Source organism: Podarcis erhardii (assembly GCF_964252035.2).
Source record: "Podarcis erhardii genome assembly, chromosome: 13".
NCBI lineage: Eukaryota > Metazoa > Chordata > Lepidosauria > Squamata > Lacertidae > Podarcis > Podarcis erhardii.
The window spans coordinates 43401928-43428554 of NC_138502.1; the positions used below are offsets into that span (position 1 = coordinate 43401928).

The 26627-nt window shown below is 45.5% G+C and overlaps 2 protein-coding genes across 6 annotated transcripts in view; one reads left to right on the forward strand and one right to left on the reverse strand.

Moving 5' to 3' along the window:
* On the forward strand, positions 1-24409 carry BECN1 (beclin 1). Of its 3 annotated transcripts, none has more exons than XR_014150702.1 (12): positions 1-254; positions 3610-3738; positions 6046-6113; positions 7120-7175; positions 11249-11339; positions 12311-12447; positions 14042-14236; positions 16702-16848; positions 20193-20342; positions 20502-20562; positions 22145-22303; positions 23817-23954. XR_014150702.1 is itself a non-coding variant. In XM_081838035.1 (12 exons), the coding sequence occupies exons 2-12, from the start codon at positions 3612-3614 to the stop codon at positions 23876-23878; spliced, it is 1215 nt and encodes a 404-aa protein (XP_081694161.1). In that variant the 5' UTR covers positions 1-254; positions 3610-3611; the 3' UTR covers positions 23879-24409. The 3 variants fall into 3 exon arrangements, 2 of the variants coding, with proteins under 2 accessions (XP_081694161.1, XP_081694160.1); XM_081838035.1 differs by having other exon boundaries at positions 22183-22303; positions 23817-24409; XM_081838034.1 differs by having other exon boundaries at positions 4-254; positions 22161-22303; positions 23817-24409.
* Positions 24380-26627, reverse strand: part of CNTD1 (cyclin N-terminal domain containing 1) — a 9478-nt gene continuing 7230 nt past the window's right edge. For all 3 annotated transcript variants that reach the window (XM_081838192.1, XM_081838190.1, XM_081838191.1), the window contains exons 7-8: positions 25110-25206; positions 24380-24938 (exon numbers count right to left, since the gene is read on the reverse strand). In XM_081838192.1, the coding sequence (XP_081694318.1) occupies positions 24843-24938; positions 25110-25206 (193 nt within the window). In that variant the 3' untranslated portion in view covers positions 24380-24842. The remainder of the gene's footprint in view (positions 24939-25109; positions 25207-26627) is intronic.

Sequence of the window (26627 nt, forward strand, 5' to 3'; positions counted from 1 at the left end):
TAATTACTGGCTTAATATATATTTTTGCCCTGCAATCCTCCCCGTGACGTCGGTCCGGGGCCTCCGCCTTCCCCGGAAGAAGAAAGCTTTTTGCAAGGACCTGGTCCGAAGGGATTCGAGTGGGAAGACGAGCCCCGCCAGAAAGGAAGGAAAGAAGGAGGGAAAGAAGGAAGGGAGGAAAGAAAGAAAGAAAGAAGGGACTCCAGGTCCAAGGAAAGCGGAGCTGGTCCAGCAATTCTCGTTGCTCGAAGGAAGTGAGTATCGCTCGCCAACCGGCTTCCCGGGGAAGGGAGCTCCTTTAAAATTTAATGCAAAAAATAAGTAAAAATGCCTTAAAATGAAATACAATTAATTTTTTTAAAATAATATTTATTAAGTTTTTACCAAAAAAGAGTTACAAAGTAGTAACACACAAAAGAAAATACAAAAATACAAAAACCAAAATCCAACATGAAAATAAAAAAATAAAAACCAAAAATCCTTCTTTTATAATATCTTACATTCATTTACCTATTTTCATGACTTCCTCACACCTCCCTTTTTTGTATTCCATTTAAAAATTTGTTCAGCAAATTCATGGCCTCTTATTTTACCCTTGCATTATTTATCCTCACATATTCAAACTTCAAATTTTCTTCTAATATCCATCCCTTCTTGCATATTCTTATTTTATCTTATTACTAGAACCACTTCATTTCATTCCAACGTCATTAACATTCAATAATTTTACAATGTTTCTGTAAATAGATTTTAAAATTCTTCCAATCTTCTTCCACCGACTCTTCTCCCTGGTCTCGGATTCTGCCGGTCATTTCAGCCAATTCCATATAGTCCAAAATGAAATACAATTAAGTGCGCCTTGGAAATCCTATGAAACACGCTTGAGGGGCACCTGAAATTGGTCCCACAGTTTCACAGTACATAATTCCTTTTGACACAGTTGCTTTTTTAATGGATCTCATTAGGTACCTGTGTAAATATAGGAGGCACATTATTATTATTATTATTATTATTATTATTATTATTATGTTGCTTTCCACACGAAGGCGACCCAAAGTGACCTACGAAAACAGCACAAATACACTGAAATCAATTATAACAAATGCAACCAATAGGAGTGCCATACATCCAGAATTTCCCGGATCTCATTAGGTACCTGGGCAAATATAGGAGGTATTAGTATTGTTTTGTTGTTGTTGTTGTTGTTGTTTAATAATTTTTTATTAAGATTTTAAAGGTTACAGAAAAAGAGAAAAAAAAGAAAAATATAAGTAACAGTCATAGAAACAAACAACAACAAAACAATACATAAAAAACAAACATCATCAAAAAACAAAAAAGAGAGGGGAAAAAACCAAGTCAAACTTTTACATCACATTATTTTCATTCACTTACCGTACTTCCTTGACCTCCTCACACCTCCCGTTTTTGTATTCTAGTTCAGTTAAATATTTCAGAAAATCCTTTCCCTTTGTTTTTATCTTAATAATTTATCTTAATATACTATAATTTTACGATCTCTTCTTTCACCAATTCATTTTTACTTAATCCTTATGTATCTTTCCTGCTAAAACCACATGATTTTATTCCAACACCTTTCTAACATTCCTTAATTTTACAATATTTCTGAAGATAAACTTTAAATTTCTTCCAATCTTCTTCCACCGACTCTTCTCCTTGGTCTCGGATTCTGCCAGTCATCTCAGCCAGTTTCATATAGTCCATCACCTTCATCTGCCATTCTTCTCGGGTGGGTAAATCTTGTGTCTTCTGTTGTTGTTGTTGTTGTTGTTGTTGTTGTTGTTGTTGTTGTTGTTTGTTGTTATATTTTGCCCCCATTTGGCTCAGCACCCCATGCAGGTGACTCGCCTTCAGTGCCCTAATTCCAGCAAAGGTATTTAGGAACTGGCTGGGCATTAATTCCTGATCCGCTGGTAGCATTATAAGGGCAGCGCCGCCCCATGGAACTCAACAGGGCTTATCTCCCGAGTAACTGCATTGCAGGGGGTTGGGCTAGATGACCCTTGGGTCCCTTTCAGCTTTACAATTCTGTGATTCTGTGAACTGTGGCCACAGCCTATCCACTCCACTATATTTCGTTCTTAAGCAACACCCTGCTCTGTGAGAGAATAGTAAACACAACTTACTGCTGCTCTGTTCCTCTGCATATTTGTTCAGGGAGCAGATTCCCCTGAACTGAGTGGAACTTATAAGTAGTAAATATGTTTAGGAGTGCATAGTAAACCTGTCGTTTTGGGCTGTTAATAGTGGAGTTTTCCTGATTTGGCGTAGTTTGTTTTTAACTGCAAAAATGGTGACAACTCTAGTTTCCTTAAAGTCAGTGCCGGATTTACGTATAAGCTAAACAAGTTATAGCTTAGGGCCCCACTCTCTTGGAGGCTCCCCAAAAATTTAAAGGGAAAAAACCCCTGGATACTACTTCTTAATTGTATTTCAGTTCAACAATTACTTTGATAAAATGCATATTTTGTTATGTGCAAATGGCTTTAGATACCTGTTAGGTCCATAAATTACCATATAGCATATATTCAACACCAAAAACAGCGACAATTTGTTGTTGACAAAGGACAGCTGGACATGTTGTTGTTGTTTAGTTGAGCGACTCTTTATGACCCCATGGACCAGAGCACGCCGGGCACTCCTGTCTTCCACTGCCTCCCGCAGTTTGGTCAAACTCATGTTTGTAGCTTCGAGAACACTGTCCAACCATCTTGCCCTCTGGCATCCCCTTCTCCTTGTGCCCTCCATCTTTCCCAACATCAGGGTCTTTTCCAGGGAGTCTTCTCTTCTCATGAGGTGGCCAAAGTATTGGAGCCTCAGCTTCAGGATCTGTCCTTCCAGTGAGCACTCAGGGCTGATTTCCTTAAGAATGGAGAGGTTTGATCTTCTTGCAGTCCATGGGAGCAGGAACCGGCAAGCCACTCCAGTATCCCTGCCAAGAAAACTCCATGGACAAAAACAACAAGCTGGACTTATAAAGGGCCCCATTACCTTCAGTAGGGACACAGGTGGCGCTGTGGTCTAAATCACTGAGCCTTGGGCTTGTCGATCAGAAGGTCAGCGGTTCAAATCCCTGTGACGGGGTGAGCTCCCGTTGTTCGGTCCCAGCTCCTGCCAACCTAGCAGTTCAAAAGCACGTCGATGTGCAAGTAGATGAATAGGTACCACTCTGGTGGGAGGGTAAATGGCGTTTCTATGCGCTGCTCTGGTTCGCCAGAAGCAGCTTAGTCATGCTGGCCACATGACCCGGAAGCTGTATGCCGGCTCCCTCGGCCAATAAAATGAGATGAGCGCCGCAACCCCAGAGTCGCCCGCGACTGGACTTAACAGTCAGGGGTCCCTTTACCTTTACCTTTACCTTTACCTTTACCTTCAGTAGCTTAGGGCCTTATCAGACCTAAATCCAGCCCTGCTTAAAGTGATTAATATTGGAGCCTCTACCTTATTCAGAGTCCTGACTGGTGCCTCAGCTGGTTACACCTGAAATGTCTCACCTGAACTATAAGGTATTCGTTTATAAATGTGTGCCCACCTGGGCAGTGCTGGAAGCACAATGCACAGCTTCTGAAATTATTGTTCTCCTTGCAGGAATGGATGGGTCAAAGTCACCTGCTTGCACCACACAGGTCAGCTTTGTTTGCCAGCGCTGCAGCCAGCCCCTTAAACTGGACACGTCTTTCAAGGTCCTTGATAAAGTTACCATCCAAGAACTGACGGGTAAGAAAAGGAATGGGGAAGAAAGACAGCGGGGCGTACAGGCCACAGATGCCTACCAGGCTGAGTTTTATTTTAAGACATAGGTAGGCAAACTAAGGCCCGGGGCCCGGATCTGGCCCAATCACCTTCTCAATCCGGCCCGCGGATGGTCCAGGAATCAGCATGTTTTTACTTGAGTAGAATGTGTGCTTTTATTTAAAATGCATCTGGGTTATTTGTGGGGCTTGCCTGGTGTTTTTACACGAGTAGAATGTGTGCTTTTATTTAAAATGCATCTCTAGGTTGTTTGTGGGGCATAGGAATTCGTTCATTCCCCCCCCCCAAAATATAGTCCCCCCCCCACAAGGTCTGAGGGACCGTGGTCTGGCTCCCTGCTGAAAAAAATTGTTGACCCCTGGTTCTAGTTCATGGGTGGGCAAACTAAGGCCCGGGGCCCGGATCTGGCCCGGTCGCCTTCTAAATCCAGCCCGCGGACGGTCCAGGAATCAGCGTGTTTTTACATGAGTAGAATGTGTCCTTTTATTTAAAATGCATCTCTGGTTTATTTGTGGGGCCTGCCTTCTGTTTTTACATGAGTAGAATGTGTGCTTTTATTTAAAATGCATCTCTGGGTTGTTTGTGGGGCATAGGAATCCGTTCATATTTTTTTTCAACATACAGTCCGGCCCCCCACAAGGTCTGAGGGACAGTGGACCGGCCCCCTGTTGAAAAAGTTTGCTGACCCCTGTTTTAAGGCATGCTTTTGTGGCTGAGCTGCAGGCACTGATGTGGAACGCAACATTTCCCGGGGCTTTATTTTTCTGCAGAAATTTTTCTGTTTCAGAAACTATAGTATAAGGTGAGCTTAGTGCAGGCTTACTAAACACAAGTAAAATAAACCTGCTGAACTGAATCACTCTGTAGGGCATCAAAAAATTTTTTTATGCAAACTGATTTTTCAAATACTAATTTGCATAAGATTTTCCCCCCCGGAAAATCCCTATCACTGACTGCAGAACCTGTCATCATTAGTTCTGTCTTGGGTGATTTGGCAGGTGTATGCAGGATTTGGGGCTTGCAACTACTGGATCACCCTTCCAGTTGGGGTCCATCAGGCCTTCTCTTTGTGAATCTTTTGCCAGAAATGGAAGAAGCTTTGGTTTCATTAGGCTTCTACTACATAGTATCTAGGTTTATTCCTCCTCATTTTAATTCAGAACATTTTTTTACTCTTGCTGTTGCTAGCTTTGTGGTTTGTTTCTTCTAAAGGTTGTCTGCATTTTGCTATTGGGATACACACACACACACACACACACACAGTGGTACCTCGCAAGACGAATGCCTCGGAAGACAAAAAACTCGCAAGACGAAAGAGTTTTTCGTTTTTTGAGTTGCTTCGCAAGACGAATTTCCCTATGGGCTTGCTTCGCAAGACGAAAACGTCTTGCAAGTTTGTTTCCTTTGTCTTGCAAGTTTGTTTCCTTTTTCTTAAAACCGTGCATTCAGGGGGTGCAGTTGCGACTTGACTTCGAGGAGCAACTCATAGCACGCAGTGTGGTAGCCTTTTTTGAGGTTTTTGAAGACTTTGATTTTTGAAGCTTTTCCAAAATCCGTGCTTCGCAAGACGAAAAAATCGCAAGATGAAAAAACTTGTAGAACGAATTAATTTCGTCTTGCGAGGTACCACTGTAAGTGTGTGTGTGTGTGTGTGTGTGTGTGTGTGTGTGTGTAATTTATTATTCCACATGTTATGACTTTGTTTGCTGCTCTGGGTATTTTTAGTAGAAGAGTGGAATATAAATATATATTATTGTTATCATTGTCAAGAATTTGGAAGTAACTGCATGTGTAGTGTAGAGATGGGAAGGCCTGGAAAAAGCCCTGAATTTTTTTGGGGGGGGACAGCCCCCCCCCCGTTTTCCCCCAAAGCTGTTTTCCCCGGAAAAATTGGGGGGTGGGAACAGTTTGATATAGTTTGAATATTCCAGACACCTTTTTTCCTTCAATTTTTCCACAAAAAAAGGCTTTGGGGTTTTTCCCCATTTTCCCATCCCCCCCCCGCCTCTAGTATAGTGTACGCTTCTGTTGCTTCTAAACCCTTACAGCTTGTTCCCATATACCTGGCGTGGGGAACTTTTGTCCCTCCAGGTGTTACTGAACTACAACTCCCATCAGTCCAAGCAAGTTTGGTCAGTGGCCAGGAATGAGGGGAGTTGTAGTTTAGTAACATCTGGGGGGCCAGAGGTTCATTACACCTCACATACACAGGAGCCCCACACATTAGGAAAGGTTTACCCTTGGCAATTATTTCATTTGACTTTTGTCTAGCTCCTCTACTTACTACTGCGCCGGCAAAACTTGGAGACACCCATGAGGAAGAGACTACACTTACAGAGGTAAGGAATTTGGGTCTGACTCCCTTATAAAGAAGCTAAGGCAGCTACGCAATTTGCCACCAGCTCCTAATAAATTATCTGCCAAGAAGGAAACATCCCTTATCAGACCTGCTTCTTCTTTCTTTAAATTTTTTTTTTTATTGATTTTCTTTTCTCATAACAAATATTCAATATTTAACATCATTTTCTAGTTTTCCCCTCCCTGTTGACTTCCCCCAACTTCCATTTCTGGTTTATTACACCAAATGTTACATTCTGCTGTGGATACATAATGTTCTGTTATTACTAATTATATTTCTTGTTCTCTCTAAATAAAGTTTTTGTTTGTTTGTTTGTTTGTTTGTTTGTTTGTTTGTTTTTACCAGGCATGGCAAACTTTATTTGACATAACCACAAAAGTCACATTACAATGATTAGAGCACAATTTTTATTAATTTAAAAAGACTACCAGCTTTTAGTACAGTTCCATGCAGTAGCTTCAATACACCTGTGCAGCAGCAATGTTATAAAGAACGAAGTTTAGTCAGTTAAAGGGAAAGATTGCAGGGGAGGGTTGTGAGGGTTTTTTTTTTTTTTTCAAGATTAAGAAAGCAAGATGAACTAGGGAATGTATCAAGTCGTTTAAATCAGTTCTCCAGAGCTTTTGCTTTAGTTTAAACAAAATTTATGCAACCATACATTGTGACATTATGTTAGGAAAAATAGGGGGAAACACTATGGAAAACACTTGTTGCAAATTCTGACTGGAACTCTGTAAATAAAGTTGCAAATGTTTATTTATCAGACCTGCTTCTTAGCTTGCCTTGTGATGCAGCCACATCATGTAAGTGGGTGGGCTGATAAAACAGTTGATGGGCTGGTGCAATTCATGAATGCACATTGCAGCGCTTCTGGCCATGGCTGGAAGACTCTGCCAAGGGCATATTGACTAGCTTTCTAGTGGCCACATTTGGGTGTGGCTGATGCTCTCTGTTGGGTGTGGACTGATGCTGACTTTCTTTCTCAGGAATTTGTCGAAAACCGCCAGGATGGCGTGTCCCGAAGATTCATCCCCCCAGCCAGGTATTGACTAGGAGTTCTGTTCGCGCCCTGAAAATACCCTCTTTCAGAGGTTGCAAATGCCCCAGCAGTGCAGCAAGCTAGCCTTGCCGGGGACTACTGCATTTTCATACAATTCTGGGGTCCTCATGTGTATATGTATACCGTATTTTTTGCTCTATAAGACTCACTTTTTCCCTCCTAAAAAGTAAGGGGAAATGTCTGTGCGTGTTATGGAGCGAGCGCAGGCTGCGCAGCTATCCCAGAAGCCAGAACAGCAAGAGGGATTGCTGCTTTCACTGCGCAGCGATCCCTCTTGCTGTTCTGGCTTCTGAGATTCAGAATATCTTTTTTCTTGTTTTCCTCCTCCAAAAACTAGGTGCGTCTTGTGGTCTGGTGCGTCTTATAGAGCAAAAAATGCGGTATATACGCATACAGCTCTGAAGCAGGGTAATAATAATAATAATAATAATAATAATAATAATAATAATAATATTTTATTTATGCCCCGCCCTCCCGGGCTCAGGGCAGCTAACACCAGTAAAATTACAATAAAAACATGATGGGGGGGGGGACCAATTTAAAATACAGGTTAAAATGCAATTTAAAATGCAGCCTCGTTTTAAAAGTAGCCCATAGATCAACACCATAAGGGGAGGGAAACATAAGGGTCAGACTGAGTCCAAATCAAAGGCCAGGTGGAACAGCTCTGTCTTGCAGGCCCTGTGGAAAGATGTCAAGTCCCACAGGGCCCTGGATTCTGTGCCCTGCTTGTAGGCTTTAAAAGCAGGGTTAGAAATTCAGATATATAAGCTAGGCACCAAATGGCTCCTTCAATCAAGGTTTGCAGTTGCCAAAACGGAATGTCTAGTTGCCATTTTGGGGTAAAGTCTTTATTTTTCAAGTGATGGACTGACTGTGATTGATCCTCAGTTAAACATCTAGCTAGTTCAGATGACAACCGTGAGCTAGGTTAAGAGCTTTGAGAACTTAAAGAAGAAAAATGACTTGATCCAGGGACAGTGGATCCTATTCTGACCTCTTTTCCTTAATGGTGACTGCTCCTGCTCAGGCTGCACAGAAAACGCATTTTGGTTCCAGAAATTCATTCTGATTCTGCAGATAAAATACAACCGATAGAATTATGCAGGGTGGGGTATTAGTTTGTGAAAACAGTCCAGATCGAATGATCCCCAGATGGTGGAGATGAAAGGCACTTTCCTGGTGCCCAGGCATCTTCACTTGGTCACGAGTGGCTGATAGACGGGGGCAAAATGTGCCTGGTGAATTTTGAACACTTGTTGAAAGGAACGTGCTTTTCAGCCCCCGTTACTTTCCTGCACTTACCGTATTTTTCGCTCTATAGGACGCACTGGACGATAGGACGCACCTTGTTTTAGAGGGGGAGAACAAGGAAAACAAATTCTCCCCCTCTCTGCTCAGCGCCCCTTCAGCGAAGCGGCAGGAGAAACGGAGCCCCTTCCATTTCTCCTGCCGCTTCGCTGAAGGGGCGCTGCGCAAAGAGGAGGAGAACTTTTTTTTCTTGCTTTCCCCCTCTAAAACAAGGTGCGTTCTGTGTGTTCAACTGTGCTGCCCCTCAAGCTTGTGGGGCTGGCGGTGGGGGGGAAGTCCTGCTTTCCCCCACCGCCAGCCTCAAAGACCAGGTTGGGGAGCAGCGCAAAGTCAGCGTGCCACCTTCCCGCTGCCTCCCTGAGCTTGTGGGGCTGGCGGTGGGGGGAAGTGCTGCTTTCCCCCACCGCCAGCCTCAAAGATCCCTGAAGCCTTCAGAGCTCAGCGCGAATTCTCGCTGTGCTCCGCAGGCTTTGGGTTCCTTTTGCTGAATCCGGGAGAGCAAGACTCTCCCGGCTTCAGCGAAAGAAACCTGAAGCCTCCAGAACGCACCGACCCCTGTCGCTCTCCAGGCTTCAGCGAAAGCAACACGAAGCCTCCGGAGCGCAGAGGAACGCTCCCTCTGCGCTCTGGAGGCTTCACGTTGCTATTGCTGAAGCCAAGGAGCCTGCATTCGCTCCATAGGACGCACACACATTTCCCCTTCATTTTTGGAGGGGAAAAAGTGCGTCCTATAGAGCGAAAAATGCGGTAAATACAGTGGACTCTCGGGTTACGTTACCTTCGGGTAACATAACCCTTGGGTTGTGTAATGGTTGTGAGTTTAGTCAGTTTGTTTGCTCAACCATGTTTAGGGTTAGAGCTCGCCCTCCGTGACCTGTTAGTCACTTGCAGAATCCGTCAGTGGGCGTTTCTTGAACCTCTTCCAGCATAAAAGCTGTTTGACCCCAAGTCTCCTCCTATGTTCCCTGCGCGGAACGCGTCTGCGCAAGTGAGGGGAAGGCAGGGGCGTGCCAGCGCTCTCTCCACTAGATTCGGGTGAAGGGTCTTGGAGCCCTGTCACCAATTCCTCCATCTCCCTCTCTTCTCTATTGGTGTTACGCTGAATTCCTTCCCCTCTGCTGGTCCCCTCTCCGGCATCGCTCTGGAGCCCTGCCTCCGCCTCTCGCGTGTTACGCTGAATTCCTTCCCCCCTGCTGGTCCCCTCTCCGGCATCGCTCTGGAGCCCTGCCTCCGCCTCTCGCTCTGATGTCAGTTCCCTGACAGGTTGCTAACACGGCAAACGTGGAAGTGTATACTTCTGGGTTTCTCCGTATGCACAGAAGCGCTCAATCGCACTGTGTGCATGCGCGGAAGGGCGCCTCTGGGTACAAATTTTTCAGGGTGCGCACTGACCCCCGGAACGAATTTAATTTATATCAAGAGGGCCCACTGTACTGGCCGTCATTTTCAGTTGTCTCTCTGTATATGCTCCAATACTTTTATTAGCTTCAAATTGCCCTGTTATAAGCTGAGAAGGAACTCTGGAACTTGAGTTGAGCTTATAAGGTTGGAAGGATTCAAAGAGCAAGTTGACCTCTGGTTGCTTCCCCCTCTGCTCATACTGCGAGCCAGTTCCATCCTACTATCAACTCCTTCCAAAGATGAAGTTCTGACCATGAATTTCCACAAAATGAGAGCAAGTACACTGCCAAACTTGCTTACAAAGCATTTACTCCAGGCTTGTGTAAAATGGTCAAGCTGCACACTGATAGAGTAGGAAAACAGTCTCCTAATGAAATAAATAAATAAAATTTAAAAATTGCCCAGTAGCACCTTAGAGACCAACTAAGATTGTTCTGGGTATAAGCTTTCATGTGCATGCAAGAAGTATGCATCTGAAGACATGTGCATGCACACGAAAGCTTATACTTAGAACAATCTTAGATGGTCTCTAAGGGGCTACTGGACAACTTAATTTATTTCAACTGCATCAGACCAACACGGCTACCTACCTGAATCTAGTCTCCTAATGGACAGATTTGGGGCAGAAATCTGCAGTTCCCTCAAGATGATCCCAAGCAGTGTTAGAAACTGAGATATGAAAGCTAGGAGCTTAAACCTAGATTATGGGCACAACAACAGACTGTCTAGGCAATGCTTTTTTAATAACAAGAATGCAAAGCTGAAAATGAAAGAACAGCAGCTAAAATATTATGTTCATTTTTCACATGGTCTGGTCCTTCCCCTGCCCACCCTCCTAATATTCTTAAGAGGGTCTCTTCTCCAGTCTTCAAAGAGTAGCTGGAAGTGGGGAGGCAGAAAAAGGTCCACCTTTCCTTTCACTCTGCAGTTTTAATCTGAAATCTTAAGCACGGTACTGCGCCCAGAGCTCAGAAACTGCTTGCGCTAATGAAATTTCCTGTCGCAAAATGCATCCAGAACAATGGGAGTTTCAAACGCTGATCCCAAGGGATTCCTGGGGGTTGGGCAGACCCAAAGACTTGCAGGGTTGAGAGGTGGGGGATAAAATATATATTGGACAGTCTTCTCTCTAATAGCTTGAGGCCCCAAATTAAAGATTGTTATGTGCTTAAACATTGAGCAAACAGTTCCTCTGCATTCGCTCACTCATTGAATATAGACGCAAGACGTGTTTGTTTAAAAATTACAGAGGAACATGGGCTCAAGTAACTAAGCATCTCTTGAGTTTTGGGTAAACATCTGTGGGAATGCACGTCGTAGCGAAACCACCCTGTTTCTTCCAGGATGATGTCAACAGAAAGTGCCAACAGCTTCACTCTGATTGGGGAGGCCTCTGATGGAGGCACGATGGAAAACCTTAGCAGAAGACTCAAGGCAAGTTGTTCTTTACCCTTGTGTGTGCTATGCATCTTTAGGGAAACCTTGGAGATATTTGGGCACCTTGAAGTACATAATTCAGCTACCGCTAATTCAGTTCTCTTTACCAAGCCCTAGCTGCGGTGGATCCTCATTTGCGAATCTTCCTCCCAAGAGATACTGTGGTACCTCGGTTTACGTACTTAATTAGTTCCAGAAGTCCGTTCTTAAACCAAAACTGTTCTTAAACCGAGGCGCACTTTCTCTAATGAGGCCTCCCGCCACCGGTGCCTTTCCACCGTTCAGATTCCGTTCTTAAACGGAGGTAAAGTTCTCAAACCAAGACACTATTTCCGGTTTTGCACAGTTTGTAAACCAAATTGTTCTTAAACCAGGCTGTTCTTAAACTGAGGTACCACTGTATATGGCTTCTCCCCATTGGTCCTGGCTTCCAGATGGGCTTCGAAGACTCATCTCTTTCAAATTGCCATTTTTTAGTACATGACCCAACCGTCTTCTTTTGTCAAAAAGTATAAAATGGCTTTTCAGCAATTTCTAGCTTTAGGTTTCTCCAGGTTATATTACTCCTAGTCTTGTGACCAGCTTCTCTCCCCCCACCCCTCTCTCTGTCTGTCTGTCTCTCAATAATGCCACAGTCTAAATGTAATCAAATGTAGCTCAAATACTTGTGTGTCTGACCCTCCTCCACAAAAACAGCTTCTTACCTGGCCGTTTTCGTATGTCGTGAAGGCTGAAATTTCAATTCAGTGGAGCGGGGTCAAGATATTAACTGATATGCATGAAATTTCAGATATAGCTATATAATCCCTTGTGTAGTAAAATAAGACCTTTGGAGCAGGCATTTCTTAAAAAAAATGTTTTTTATGAACCACCCTCGTGTGTGTGTATATAACACAGCACATCAGCTTTGCTCGATGGGTTCCCCCTCCCCCACATTTTCTTGTTAAAAGTGATCTCCTCTGCTCCAGGTTACAGGGGACCTGTTTGACATCATGTCTGGTCAGACAGATGTGGATCACCCTCTTTGTGAAGAATGCACTGATACCCTTCTGGACCAGTTGGACACACAGCTCAACATCACAGAGAATGAATGTCAGAACTACAAGTGAGTGAGAATGAAAGTTCAGGGACGCTGCAAGACGGCCACTCTAGTCTATACAATGTTTATTACAGCGGAGGAACTTGGCTTCTGTCCCCCCAAGTCATTTCCACCGAAGGAGACAGTACAGTGGTACCTCGGTTCCTGAGTGGCTTGGCTCCCGAACGCCTCAAACCTGGAAGTGAGCGTTCTGGTTTGTGAACGTTTTTCGGAAGCCGAACGTCCAACGCGGCTTCCGATTGAGTGCAGGAAGCTCCTGCAGCCAGTTGGAAACCGCGCCTTGGTTTTGGAACCGTTTTGGGAGTCGAACGGACCTGAAGGAGTGTCTCCACCTCCATCATTCACTGAGATCCAGTGCTGAGGGCCTTCTGGCGGTTCCCTCATGGCGAGAAGTGAGCTTACAAGGAACCAGACAGAGGGCCTTCTTGGCAGCGGCACCCACCCTGTGGAATGCCCTCCCTTCAGATGTGAAGGAAATAAGCAGCTATCCTATTTTTAAAAGACATCTGAAGGCAGCCCTGTTTAGGGAAGTTTTTAATATTTAATGCTGTATTGTTTTTAACACTCGATTGGGAGCCACCCAGAGTGGCTGGGGAAACTCAGCTAGATGGGCAGGGTATAAATAACAAATTATTATTATTGTTGTTGTTGTTGTTGTTGTTATTATTATTAAGTTCAAGAACCAAGGTACAGTGGTACCTCGGGTTACATACGCTTTAGGTTACATACGCTTCAGGTTACAGACTCTGCTAACCCAGAAATATTACCTTGGGTTAAGAACTTTGCTTCAGGATGAGAGCAGAAATCGTGCTCCGGCTGCGCAGCAGCAGGAGGCCCCATCAGCTAAAGTGGTGCTTCAGATTAAGAACAGTTTCAGGTTAAGTACGGACCTCCGGAACAAATTAAGTACTTAACCTGAGGTACCACTGTACAGTGGTGCCCCGCAAGACAAATGCCTCGCAAGACGGAAAACCCGCAAGACGAAAGGGTTTTCCGTTTTTCGAGGCGCTTCGCAAGACGAATTTCCCTATGGGCTTGCTTTGCAAGACCTCTTCTGAAGGCGGGCGGGGGGCGAAAGTCTTTGCTCCCCCCCGCCTGCCTTCCTGGGGGCTTTAAAATCGCCGGGGGCTTTAAAATTGCCCGCCAGCATTTTAAAAAACCCCGGGACAGCGGAGAAGTGGGAAGAAAAGCCCTTGTCCCCCCCCCCCAGCCTTCAGAAGAGGTCGGGGGACAGACTGTCCCCGGACCTGGTCTGAAGGTGCTTTCCATAGGAACGCATTGATTGATTTTCAATGCATTCCTATGGGAAACCGTGCTTCGCAAGACGAAAAACTCGCAAGACGAAAAAACTTGCGGAACGAATTAATTTCGTCTTGCGAGGCACCACTGTATGTGCATTTCACAGCCCTGCCGTGCGAGTCTCGGCTTCCCTTTTAAAAGGAAGCAGATAAACATCCACAATGACCGTGGAGATAACGACACGGAACTGGTTCTGCCTCGCTTTTCGTTGTGGTTTTGGAGCAGGACAAGGCCGTCCTGCAGTTCTCTGCCTAGTTCCTTGCCTCCCCCTAAATCACTTCTGCCTTGGGTTTGTCTGCAGGAGATGCCTGGAAATCCTGGAGCAGATGAACGAGGACGATAAGGAAAAGTTGCAGCTGGAGCTGAAGGAGTTTGCTCTTGAGGAGGAGAGGCTGATAGAGGAGCTGGAAGGGGTGGAGCAGAAGCGGAAAACGATGGCTGAAGACTTTGAGAAGGTCAGGGCTGAGGCGGAGAGGCTGGATCACGAGGAAGCTGAGTGAGTATTCAGCTCTTGCAACCGTTAGCATCTCGAAGGCTTGCCTCTTCCTGGCTAAACCTGTTGTTGAACCCCAAATCTATGTCCACCTCTTTCCATTGCTTCCCATCCCCACTTCCGTCCAGACCAAGTATGCAAGAAGTATCTCCCCTCTTCCTGAATATCTTGTGTGGGAGCCCTTTCTCTGCATCAGAGCCAGTGTGGTGTAGTGGTTAAGAGCGGGAGACTCGTGATCTGGTGAACTGGGTTCGCGTCTCTGCTCCTCCACATGCAGCTGCTGGGTGACCTTGGGCCAGTCACACTTCTTTGAAGTCTCTCAGCCCCACTCACCTCACAGAGTGTTTTTTGTGGGGGAAGAAGGGAAAGGAGAATGTTAGCCGCTTTGAGACTCCTTCAGGTTGTGATAAAGCGGGATATCAAGTCCAAACTCTTCTTCTTCTAAACTCCCTTTCCCCACTTCCTTATCTCTTTACTTCAGGACTTATGCTGGCTCTATTGCATTCCATATGAGTTTTAGCCTCTTACCCATCAGGCAACTCCATTTTGAGGCTTTGCTATAGTAAGGTTTGAGACGCGGGTGGCGCTGTGGTCTAAACCACAGAGCCTAGGACTTGCCGATCAGAAGGTCGGCAGTTCAAATCCCTGCGACGGGGTGAGCTCCCGTTGCTCGGTCCCTGCTCCTGCCAACCTAGCAGTTCAAAAGCACATCAAAGTGCAAGTAGATAAATAGGTACCGCTCCGGTGGGAGGGTAAACAGTGTTTCCGAGCACTGCTCTGGTTTCGCCAGAAGCGGCGTACTGGCACTTTGATGTGGTTTCGAACTGCTAGGTTGGCAGTAGCAGGGACTGAGCAACAGGAGCTCACTCCGTCATCGATACATCATTTTCACATAATTTTCTTTCAGCGTGCAGCACAGTTCTCCACTATTTCACTTATCATTGTTTTCATTCTGCTGCTCATAATTCAAACCCTGCCCATCTTTTCATTTGACTGTAACAGTTTGTCAAATATCTTTGTTGTTGTTTTTTTTTGGGGGGGGGGCGGACGGCCAGGAGCCTTTGCAATGCACTGGACCAGAAATCCCCTCCATCCATTCACATGTGATCCCTGCCTTTTAACCTATGGTCACCAGATATCCCCATTTCCCGGGGACAGTCCCCGGATTTACAAATCTGTCCCTGGACAAAATCTGTCCCCCGGAATGTCCCCGGATTTCATTTAATGTCCCCAGATTTATATTTTAAGTGTTGTAGATTTATTAGTAGGGAATGAATGTTGTGTGATTGGTTCAACGGCACAAGACACATCATATGGGGACTTCCGGCGAGGCAAAATGGCGGGCAAGCAGCTCCTGAAGCCAGCCAGAGCCAACTGCGCTACCAGGCTGGCTCTGGGCTGCTGAGACTGCTACTGCCACTGCCAAGGGGAACCGGGGACGCCTGGCACGTCAACTGGGGGAACCGCTGACACCCCCCCTGCAACCCAAATCGAGCCAGGAGCGAGAGCGCCCAGCCACCTGGCCAACTGCCCACAGAAAAGAAGATATTACAGTATTTTTTGCTCCATAAGACGCACTTTTCCCCTCCTAAAAAGTAAGGAGAAATGTGTGTGTGTCTTATGGAGCGAATGCAGGCGGGAGGCTCTGCTTAGCGCTCCCTTTAAAGATCCGCATGGAGCCTGTGTGGGGTTTTTCCCCGAGGAGGGAGAAGGGCAGCCCGTCAGTCCCTTCTCCCTCCTCGGGGAAAAGCCCTCAAGACCCGCACACACGCTCCGTGCGGCTCTTTAAAAGGAGCGCGGCTCTTGCTGGCTTTTCCAGGAGGTGGGGGAAGGGACAGAGGGCAGCCCATCAGTCTCTTCCCCCACCTCGCGGAAAACCCCCCAAGAGCCGCGCTCACTTTAAAGAGCCGCGCGGAGCGTGTGCTCGGCTCTTGGGGGCTTTTCCCTGAGGAGGGAGAAGGGCAGCCCATCACTGACGGGCTGCCCTTCTCCCTCCTTGGGGGAAAGCCTGTACACTCTATCCTGCTTGCGAAAGGGAGCGCTGAGCAGAGCCTGGGATGCAAACAGGCTCTGCTCAACGCTCCCTTTAAAGAATTTTTTTCCCTTGCACTCCCCCTCTAAAAACTAGGTGTGTCTTCTGGTCAGGTGTGTCTTATAGGGCGAAAAATATGGCGCTTTTTTTAAAAAAAAAAAACAAAAACTTTAAAATATTTTTTTTCTCTTTTCAAACAAACAAAAAAAAAGAGTCCCCGGATTTTTTGAAAAAACTCTAGTAACCTTATTTTAACCTCATCTTATTCCTAATAATCTTATTCTCCCCTCCCTCCTGAGAACAGAGGTCTTGTTTTCCTGCATGCCGCTGGTCCAATTTCATTTCGCACCATATTTTGGGGAGGGGCGCTGTGTCCTGGGTCACAGGTGAGTGTAACCTTGGTCTCCCTAATGCCTCTCCCCACCCCCGCACGCAGGTACCAGAAAGAGTACAGCGAATTCAAGCGGCAACAACTAGAGCTGGATGACGAACTGAAAAGTGTGGATAATCAAATGCGCTATGCCCAGATGCAGTTGGACAAGCTGAAGAAAACCAACGTGTTTAATGCCACCTTCCATATCTGGTAAGGCCAGGAGGCTGGTTACACTGGGGGAATGCGATGGAGCAGCCGTAGCAGAATCCGGGGGGGGGGGGGGGGAGAAGGCCTTATTTGGCCATGCAGGATCCAGAAGGTTTTCTGGTTAGCATTAGAAAGCGAGTGACAGGTCTTAAAACTCCTTGCAGATGCCAGGCCAGATGCTTCCATCCATGGTTGCAGTTAACCAGGCTGTCTGGGTTTTGTGGGGGTTTTTTTTTGTTTTTGTTTTTTGGTTTTTTTTTGCTTTCTGAGTAACTGCTGCTGTCAGATATCAATAGGCATAATGAATGAGAGAGGCTTGGCGGAGACTCTTTGTTTCTGGATATATTTATTTACTTTTGGTAAAGTTTTCTTTTATTTCATTTTATAAAACGTATATAAAACGAAGAGGACAGTGATAGCAAAGTTTGTAGAATTTGCACTGTTAAAACGGAAAGGGCTCAAACCCATAGCAAGAGGTGTTGAAATTTTGGGAGGTTGGATAGTTACAATCGAACAGTCCCGTTGGCGGGATGCACGTTTTTATTCTTATTTGTTTGCAATTGTTACTTTGTCAAAATAAAATATATAAAAAATAAAATTGAAACAATATATTATAAAAATATACAACAGCCGACGGAAATTAAGAGGTGAAAAACAAAGCTAGAATAGGCACGTAGAATGGGTACAGTTAGTTGCATATGGGTTAAAACAACAAGGCCCCAATAAAGACTGGGCAGCTTAATTGACAACTTGGATGAAGGTATCAAGGGGATTACTTCTGAGTAGCCATGTACAGTGGTACCTCGGGTTAAGTACTTAATTCGTTCCGGAGGTCCGTTCTTAACCTGAAACTGTTCTTAACCTGAGGTACCACTTTAGCTAATAGGGCCTCCCGCTGCCGCCGCGCCGCTGGAACACGATTTCTGTTCTCACCCTGAAGCAAAGTTCTTAACCCGAGGTACTATTTTTGGGGTTAGCGGAGTATGTAACCTGAAGCATATGTAACCCGAGGTACCACTGTAGTTGTTATTATTAATTAAACTTGTATGCAGCCCTATATCAGCAGTCTCAGGGCAGTTCACAACACAAAACGACAATTTGAAAACACAGAATACATAATACAAATAAAAACAAGAAAAACCCAATGATTGCCCCCTCCTCAACACATTTTAAAAGGGCATCGGATGTCAATTGGCCAAAGGCCTGGTGAAAGAAGAACATTTTTGCCTGACGGCTGAAGCTGTATAATAAAGTTGGCATCTCAAGGCAGCCCTGCTTAGGGAAGTTTTTTATTGTTTAATGCTGTATTGTGTTATTAAAATTCAGTTGGGAGCCGCCCAGAGTGGCTGGGGAAACCCAACCAGGTGGTTGGGGTATAAATAATGAATTATTATTATATTATTCTAAGTTTCCAGCTGAACCTCCCTGAGGAGAACATTCCACAACCTTATTTAGTTCCAGATTTGCCAGGCTTGTGACAAAGTTCATCTTGAAAATGATGGTTCTACTGTATACAGAAACGAATTCCATTTGATGTAAAAAGTATCTGGAGGTTGTAGTCCTTGTCGGAATCTCAAATTATTCATATTTCTATCAGTTATATCCATATTACAGAGTGTGTGGTTCCAAGTGCCCAGTGCAATATTTGGAGCAGTTACTATTTCTGCTGTCAATATTGTGTATACAGTCCTTTGACATTGGTGTCATCAAAAATAGTCAGTAACCTTAATTTTGCCCAACCAACAAGAGTTTCTCCAGTACAGTGGTACCTCGAGTTACATACGCTTCAGGTTGCAGACTCTGCTAACCCAGAAATAGTATGCCTCAGGTTAAGAACTTTGCTTCAGGATGAGAACAGAAATAGTGTGGCAGCAGCGGGAGGCCCCATTAGCTAAAGTGGTGCTTCAGCTTAAGAACAGTTTCAGGTTAAGAACGGACCTCCGGAACAAATTAAGTACAGTGGTACCTCGGGTTAAGAAATTAATTCGTTCTGGAGGTCTGTTCTGAACCTGAAACTGTTCTTAACCTGAAGCACCACTTTAGCTAATGGGGCCTCCGGCTGCTGCTGCGCCGCCAGAGCACGATTTCTGTTCTCATCCTGAAGCAAAGTTCTTAACCCGAGGTACTATTTCTGGGTTAGCGGAGTCTGTAACCTGAAGCATATGTAACCCGAGGTACCACTGTACTTAACCCAAGGTACCACTGTAATATTTATTATTTCTGTCAAAATTAAATTCCAAAAATCTTGCACCAGCTTTCCCTCCGCAAATAACAATATGATTTCCCATAGCTCACCATTATTATTATTATTATTATTATTATTATTATTATTATTATTATTTCAGTTCTTGGCATTTTTCCCCCTTTCCATTGCTAAGCCTATAGGAAGGGCTGGAGCCTCTGTTACACAAGCACATCTGTCTGCCCTACAGCAGCCCTTCCTTGGAATTTTCCTTTATGGGTTGCAAGCCCTTTGGTCACGAGCTTCATTCCTCCAATGAAGAGGAGGCTGCAGTCTTTGTGGCTGCATGCCAGAAAGCACCAGGGTTGGTATTCTGAGACATGCAGCATGGGTTGCTGGATGATGGCTGAAGATTACAACAACCAAGTACCGTATTTTTCGCTCTATAAGACGCACCGGACTATAAGACGCACCTAGTTTTTGGAGGAGGAAAACAAGGGAAAAAATATTCTGAATCCCAGAAGCCAGAACAGCAAGAGGAATCGCTGCTTTCGCCGTGCAGCGATCCCTCTTGCTGTTCTGGCTTCTGCGAAAGCAACGCAAAGTGTCTTCGGGGCAGGGGGAACGTTCCTCCAGCTGCAAAAGCGTCTTCAGGGCAGGGGGAACGTTTCTCCAGCTGCCCTTAGGAGGCTTCGCGCGGCTATCCCAGAAGCCAGAAGAGCAAGAGGGATCGCTGTGCAGCGAAAACAATGATCCCTTTTGCTTTTCTGGCTTCTGGGATAGCTGCACAGCCTGCATTCGCACACATATTTCCCCTTACTTTTTAGGAGGGGAAAAGTGCGTCTTACAGAGCGAAAAATACAGTATTCTGCAGGTGGAATAGATTGTTCCACCAAAGTTTGGAGGGACGTTTTAGGTTCTGCTGGGTTCCTAGATAACTGGGTGCGCCTAAAAAGTTGCCTGGGAAATAACTGCACTCACACTAAGCCAGCGATAGCCAAACTTGGCCTTCCAGCTGTTTTGGGACTACAACTCCCATCATCCCTAGCTAACAGGACCAGTGGTCAGGGATGATGGGAACTGTAGTCCCAAGACAGCTGGAGGCACTAAGCCTTTTCTTGGCCCTCCGAGGGTTTGACTGATGAACTCTCCCTCTTGCCTGTAGGCACAGTGGACAGTTTGGCACCATAAACAACTTCCGCCTCGGCCGGCTTCCGAGTGTCCCCGTGGAGTGGAACGAGATCAACGCAGCCTGGGGGCAGACTGTGCTGCTTCTCCATGCCCTTGCCAACAAGATGGGGCTGACCTTTCAAAGGTGGGAGCAGAAATACTGGCTTCCTCCCCGTCCCCCACACTCTTCTTGGCCATTGAGCCTATAGGAGCAATAAGTCTAATAAACCTATTACTTAGATGATTAATACCGCACCTTGGAATCAAAAGGATTCTCAATGCAACTTTCCCTTTTTCCTTGCAGGTACCGCCTTATCCCATACGGGAACCACTCTTATTTAGAGTCTCTCACAGACAAATCCAAGGTAAGAGGTTGGGCTCCATACAACCTCAGTCTTAAAACACATCCGTGTTTGGGTCTTCTAGAGTGTCCTGTCAATTAAGGCTCAGGATACACCGGTCAGAAACCCAGAGGCCTCTAGAAATCCAGCAAAAGCATTTCAGGGAGCATTGGTGGAAACGAGGTGTTAACAGGAAGTAATTGTACTGAATTTTAAAACCAAGGTTTCCAAATTTTATATCCCGTAGTTTAGCCGTCAGTCGTATGGCAATAAGGTGGATGTTGAAAATTGGGCCAGAATTCTATTTTCACACAAAATTACTCGGTTGATAGGTTTTCTGAGTGCAGTTTGTTTTCGTTTTTTTTTTTAAAAAAAATCACATGGAGAAGATTCAAAGGGCTTGAGGAAAGGTAACTGAATAGTTTGGTTTATTGTGCAGGTAAAGGTAAAGGGACCCCTGACCATTAGGTCCATTTGTGGCCGACTCTGGGGTTGCGGTGCTCATCTCGCTTTATTGGCTGAGGGAGCTGGCGTACAGCTTCCAGGTCATGTGGCTAGCAGGCCTAAGCCGCTTCTGGCGAACCAGAGCACCGCACAGAAATGCCGTTTACCTTCCCGCCGGAGCGGTACCTATTTATCTACTTGCACTTTGACGTGCTTTCGAACTGCTAGGTTGGCAGGAGCAGGGACCAAGCAATGGGAGCTCACCCCATCGTGGGGATTCGAACTGCTGACCTTCTGATCGACAAGTCTTAGGCTCTGTGGTTTAACGCCGTTTACCTTCCTGCCGGAGCGGTACCTATTTATATACTTGCACTTTGACGTGCTTTCGAACTGCTAGGTTGGCAGGAGTTTGTAGTGATCTCTAAATCACAAATTTGTAGACACATAACTATTTTCATGGATGACTCCTATTTTCAGCTTGGGACTACGCCTGATTGTTTCTTTTACATTTCTTTCTTCTGATTGTTTCTGTGGAGGATTTCTATGCAATTGCATCAAACCTCAGAAGCACAGATTTCAGTTTTCCATTCAATTCTTCATTCTATACAATCAGCTTAATTCAACTCTAGTGAGCTTCCAGGAAAAGGGAGCTTTTTTGGGGGGGGGGTGAACCTCTATGCACCATAGCACATGGCTGAAATAATGAGCAAGGGTCCCCTAAGCAAAACTTAAGGGGACTTACTTTGATATAGGATTGGGTTGAAATAACTGAAAAGTACATCTTATTTTCCCAAATTCAGTGTGTGGCTCCCTTGAGGGAGCAGGCCCTGCTCTTTATCTGCATTTGAGAATGTCACAGAAGCTCTTTGTGATTCTGGAATATTTTTCTCTAAAATAATATTACTGAATATGAAACTCGTAATAGGTAACAGCTGCTCCCCACTAGAGTAAAGCACTTCTCTCGCTTGTTGGTTCTTGCTGCCCTAGACTTGGTTAAGGAAACAATTGTGGCAGAATGACACTGAGACTGGCTACAGTCCCGTGGGGTATATGGTGCAATTGAATCAAGGATGGTGCGCCCCCAATTTCCTGGAAAAACAAAGCCACCCCCTAAAGGTCTTGGGGCAGCTGCAAGAGTAATTCCCTTTGTTTCTGGTGTAAGCGTTTGTGTCTTCAAGGAGCTGCCCCTTTACTGTTCAGGAGGATTGCGGTTTTTCTGGGACAACAAGTTTGACCATGCCATGGTGGCATTCCTGGATTGTGTGCAACAGTTCAAAGAGGAAGTGGAAAAGGGCGAGACCCGCTTCTGTTTGCCTTACAGGTAATAAAAAAAATCACTGCATCAGAAAGACATGGGTTTCTCTGGACAATAGTTATCTACTAAAACTGACTAGTGTGATACAGTGGTGTCTTGCAAGATGAAAATAATTCGTTCTGTTTTTTCATTTTTTCGTCTTGCAAAGCACGGCCATTAGTGGATTAGCGGCTATTAGTGGCTTAGAAAAAGGGGGGGGGGAGGGAAAAGACTCGCAAGACGTTTTCGTCTTGCGAAGCAAGCCCATAGGGAAATTCGTCTTGCGAAGTGCCTCGAAAAACGGAAAACCCTTTCGTCTAGCGAGTTTTTCGTCTTGCGAGGCATTCGTCTTGCGGGGCACCACTGTATCTGGGACAAAATGAATGTATGTATGCATTCATGCTAGCACAATTAACTTAAGGATTTCACTGACACAGGCTGCTTTGTGATTAGCATTTGGCATAGGGCATTAAAAATGGAATGTGGCAACAATTGTCCATGAATGTATTGGTGGACAACAGAGCCACCACGTTTAGAGGGCATCAGAGCTGTGAGTTGCCCTAGTTTGGGGATGAAGAACCTCCCAGGGTTGCTGGGCTCCCAACTCCCATCAGCTCCACAGCCAGTAATGGGCAATGGGCAGGAATTCTGGGAAATGTAGTCCGACAAATATCTGGAGGGCCTTGAGTATTCAGTGTAGCCATTGCTAGAAACAGCGCTGGAGCAGATGGTCCTCTAGTGTGATAATTTGTGTGATCTTAAAAGGATGCTGACCGTATTTTTTGCAAGGCAAGATGGGCAAAGTCTAGCAGCAGCCCACCTGGAGCATTTTTTTGCTCTATTAGGTTTGGCTTCCGCTTGTTTTGTTCACAACCTTTCTGGGACTTGCCAGGCCAGTAATTTTGCACAGTCTCAAGTTATGACTGCACCAGCTTGCAATACAGTAGTAGTAAAACATTTTTGTCTTGTCTCATCAACTTACAATGACTGTTGACTTATGAAGGCCCCTCCAAGGTGTGAGGCTGGGTTCCTGTGTTGTTAAAAAGAGGCGTTAGGGCAGGGGCAATGTCTTCTAACCAGTGTTGTATGCTGCAAGCATACTGCATTCTGCCTACTTAACCCTGCTTTAGAGCTCCCCACTTTGTTCTCATAACCGCTTTCACCACCTGCAACATCATTAGAGTATTGTCTACCAGGCTGTGGGAATCCTCTAAAACCAAATGCATCTCTGTTTAGGTTCACAAGGGCAGGTGTCCTGCCGCGTTGCCCACATTTTTCATTCTAGCCAAGCCTGCTTGGGTGACCTTTATTTGAAATAAAAAGCAAGGTTTTAAGTGCTGTGGTAAAAAAAGGGGAGGGCAGGGCTGTTGTCTCAGCAGGAGCCTTGACATCACCAGTGCATTTTACAATTAGTAAATTAACAGTATTGCAGAAAAATGGAGGGGCTTGCTCTGTTGACAAACTCGAGGTTTGCGATGGTGTCAGCTGCTAGGAGTTTCAGTTTTGGAGCCTGACAAGAATCTGTGTTTCTCCACTGCAGAATGGATGTGGAGAAGGGCAAGATTGAAGACACAGGTGGAAGCGGTGGGTCTTACTCCATAAAGACTCAGTTTAACTCGGAGGAGCAGTGGACAAAAGCACTCAAGTTCATGCTGACGAACCTGAAGTGGGGTCTAGCCTGGGTCTCTTCCCAGTTCTACAACAAATGACTCTTGTAAGAGAGGAGGACTCCATCCCGTCATGTGTCTATAGTTTGTTTCAAAGCTACCCAAAACAGGACTTGGCCTGTGATATCAGTACATCATCACCTTACAAGACCAAAAATCTGCAAAGCACTTTTGTCTTAAAATGTCATTGTCGGGTAATATGAAGCAAAACGACAGTATGGTTGGATTTCTGTTGCGGCACAGCCTGCTGCTGCTTTTGGGGAAAGAAGCGAACTGGGTCCTGGATAGTTAGGGGGGACCCATGTACAGCAGTAAAAAGAGACCTACTTGAGGAGCTCTTAACAGCTTAGGACTGGAGGAGTGACTTTACTAAGCTATAACATTATTAGAATTGCAGTTTGGTTGCTACACTAAGATGCCCTAGGAAATGCAAGAATAAATAAAAGCCGTTTGTATTCCGGAAGAACACAGCATCCTTATTTATCATGAGCTGCCATAGATGCATTTAATGTTTCTTCTTCCCTTGTGAATGAGTTCATCCACTTACACTGAGAGGTCTGCCTTCCAGGGAGGCCTTCAGAAGAAACATTCTTCTCCTGCTGCGGCAGCACACACATCTCAGCGTCTGCCCTCAGGAGCCATGCTTCTTCACCAGTCTTGTAACTGTGCAAGGCATCAATGGTTGTAGGCCTAAGGCCCCTTTTAAGTGTCCTCTTTAAGTGCCCGCCCCTGGCCTTCTCAAAAGGTTACGGTAACAGGACAAAAGCCTCTGAGGTAAGCATTAACATTTAAATATAACTGGTTGCCTTGTTTCTTTGGAGCACAACCATCTCTTTGAGAGCCCCAAATGAAGTGTGGCAGCATGCTGTTTGGAGGGCAGGGGGTGAAGGTGGAAGAAATTAGTCGTCGCCCACGCTGTGCTTCAGAATTGCGTAGACTGCCTCAATAATGTCTTGCCGACCGATGCCTGTGGTGTCGCTGAGGTATTCCGTAACCTTTCAAAAGAAAAAGGGTGAGAGGTTAAGACAGCGCATGGATACCTGGCAAGGAAGGTGGCAAGGGTCGGGGGTGTATGGAAAAGAGTGGAATCCACTCCATCACCCCTGGGTTGCCACACCTTGTAGCCCCGTGGCAGTTTCGTGGCTAAGCCACAAAAGTGTAAGTACCTGATTCAAGCCCTCGGGATTCAGGAGGAAAGTGCTTGCCCCAATGACTCCGACAGCCAATAGCATGAGATCTTCTTTTACTGGCAGAAACTTTGCCCTGTCCAGTTGAAGCAACAAAGTAAGACAAGGTGTGGCATTGCACGCCACTAATCGCAGGAAGACTCATCGGGCTGGAGAAGCTGCGTTCTACTGCCACTCCACCAGACCCAGCCTGAGACCTTTTTTTGGGCGGCCCTGGGTAACATTAGATGCCCCTCCCCGCAGAGGCACTAGGCTTTGGGAAGGAGGTGTGAGGGCTCTTGACAAGAGTCCTAGAGTCCTCCTGCCTGCTTCCCCAAACCCAGCATCTCGCCCGGCTTTGGGAGGGCTGGTGAGGGGCATAAAATTTTGGACTCGCTCTCCTACCCCGTGTGACAAGACAGTGTGTGGCTCATGGGTTCCTTGTCAAAGCACTCTTGTGGCCCACTTGGTATGAAAGGTTAGATCACCCTGTTCTAGGTTATTGGGAATTGTCAGAATTCTACACCAAAGTCTAAAAGGAGGAGTTATTTCCTTACAAAGGAACATGGCACCAGAGGATTTTTTATTTATTTATTTTTATGTGGGCTTGGGGAAGCTACCACCATCTAAAAAGGAGAATGTGTGGCTATCCACAAGCTAAAAACGCACACAAAGAAGTCACTTTATGGTATCCTTGCATGTGACTGAGCCAGTGGCAATATTACCACATCCTGTCTGCACATAATGGGAGAACAGTAAACCTCTTTGGTGTTTTCATTCCTTCCTAAAAAATATAAAAGTTCACAGACACTCTGCCACTGGAGATAAGTGCACCAGTGTTGGAGGGGGCGGGAGAGAATCTCTTTTTAGATTTTAAGAAGTAAATACCGTATTTTTTGCTCTATAAGACTCACTTTTCCCCTCCTAAAAAGTAAGGGGAAATGTGTGTGCGTCTTATGGAGTGAATGCAGGCTGCGCAGCTATCCCAGAAGCCAGAACAGCCAGAGGGATTGCTGCTTTCACTGCGCAGTGATCCCTCTTGCTGTTCTGGCTTCTGAGATTCAGAATTTTTTTTTTCTTGTTTTCCTCCTCCAAAAACTAGGTGCGTCTTGTGGTCTGGTGCGTCTTATAGAGCGAAAAATACGGTAGATCAAGACATGGTAGGCAATGCTGCAGGGCCGGGGGAGGCAGGGCCGGGGGAAGAGAAAGGGCAAATTTCTATTGCTTTTCATACATTTCTTTTGTTAACTGAGTACATGAGTTGTCTTTTGCTTGAGTAGTATAGCAGGGATGTGCTTATAGAAGTCTAAAACGGAGTTTTTCAAAAGGTCACGGAACGGTATAGGAGAAGGATGTATCGTTTATGTCCTAGGTCAGTGGTTTTCAACCAGTGTGCTGTGGCACCCTGGGGTGCCTTGAATGATGGTCAAGGGTGCCACGGGCAACACTAGCCTCTGTCCTCATTTCCTTCCCTCCCTCTTCTGATGTCCTCTCACATCTCTGCTTCCAAAAGGCTTG

What these genes read in the sequence shown, in the direction of transcription:
- BECN1 (XM_081838034.1), top strand. Translation starts at nt 3,612, where the DNA reads ATGGATGGGTCAAAGTCACCTGCTTGCACCACACAGGTCAGCTTTGTT. An exon ending in AATGAATGTCAGAACTACAA is followed by an intron (nt 12,448 to 14,041) that starts GTGAGTGAGAAT and finishes GTTTGTCTGCAG; the next exon opens with GAGATGCCTGGAAATCCTGG. An exon ending in AATGCCACCTTCCATATCTG is followed by an intron (nt 16,849 to 20,192) that starts GTAAGGCCAGGA and finishes TCTTGCCTGTAG; the next exon opens with GCACAGTGGACAGTTTGGCA.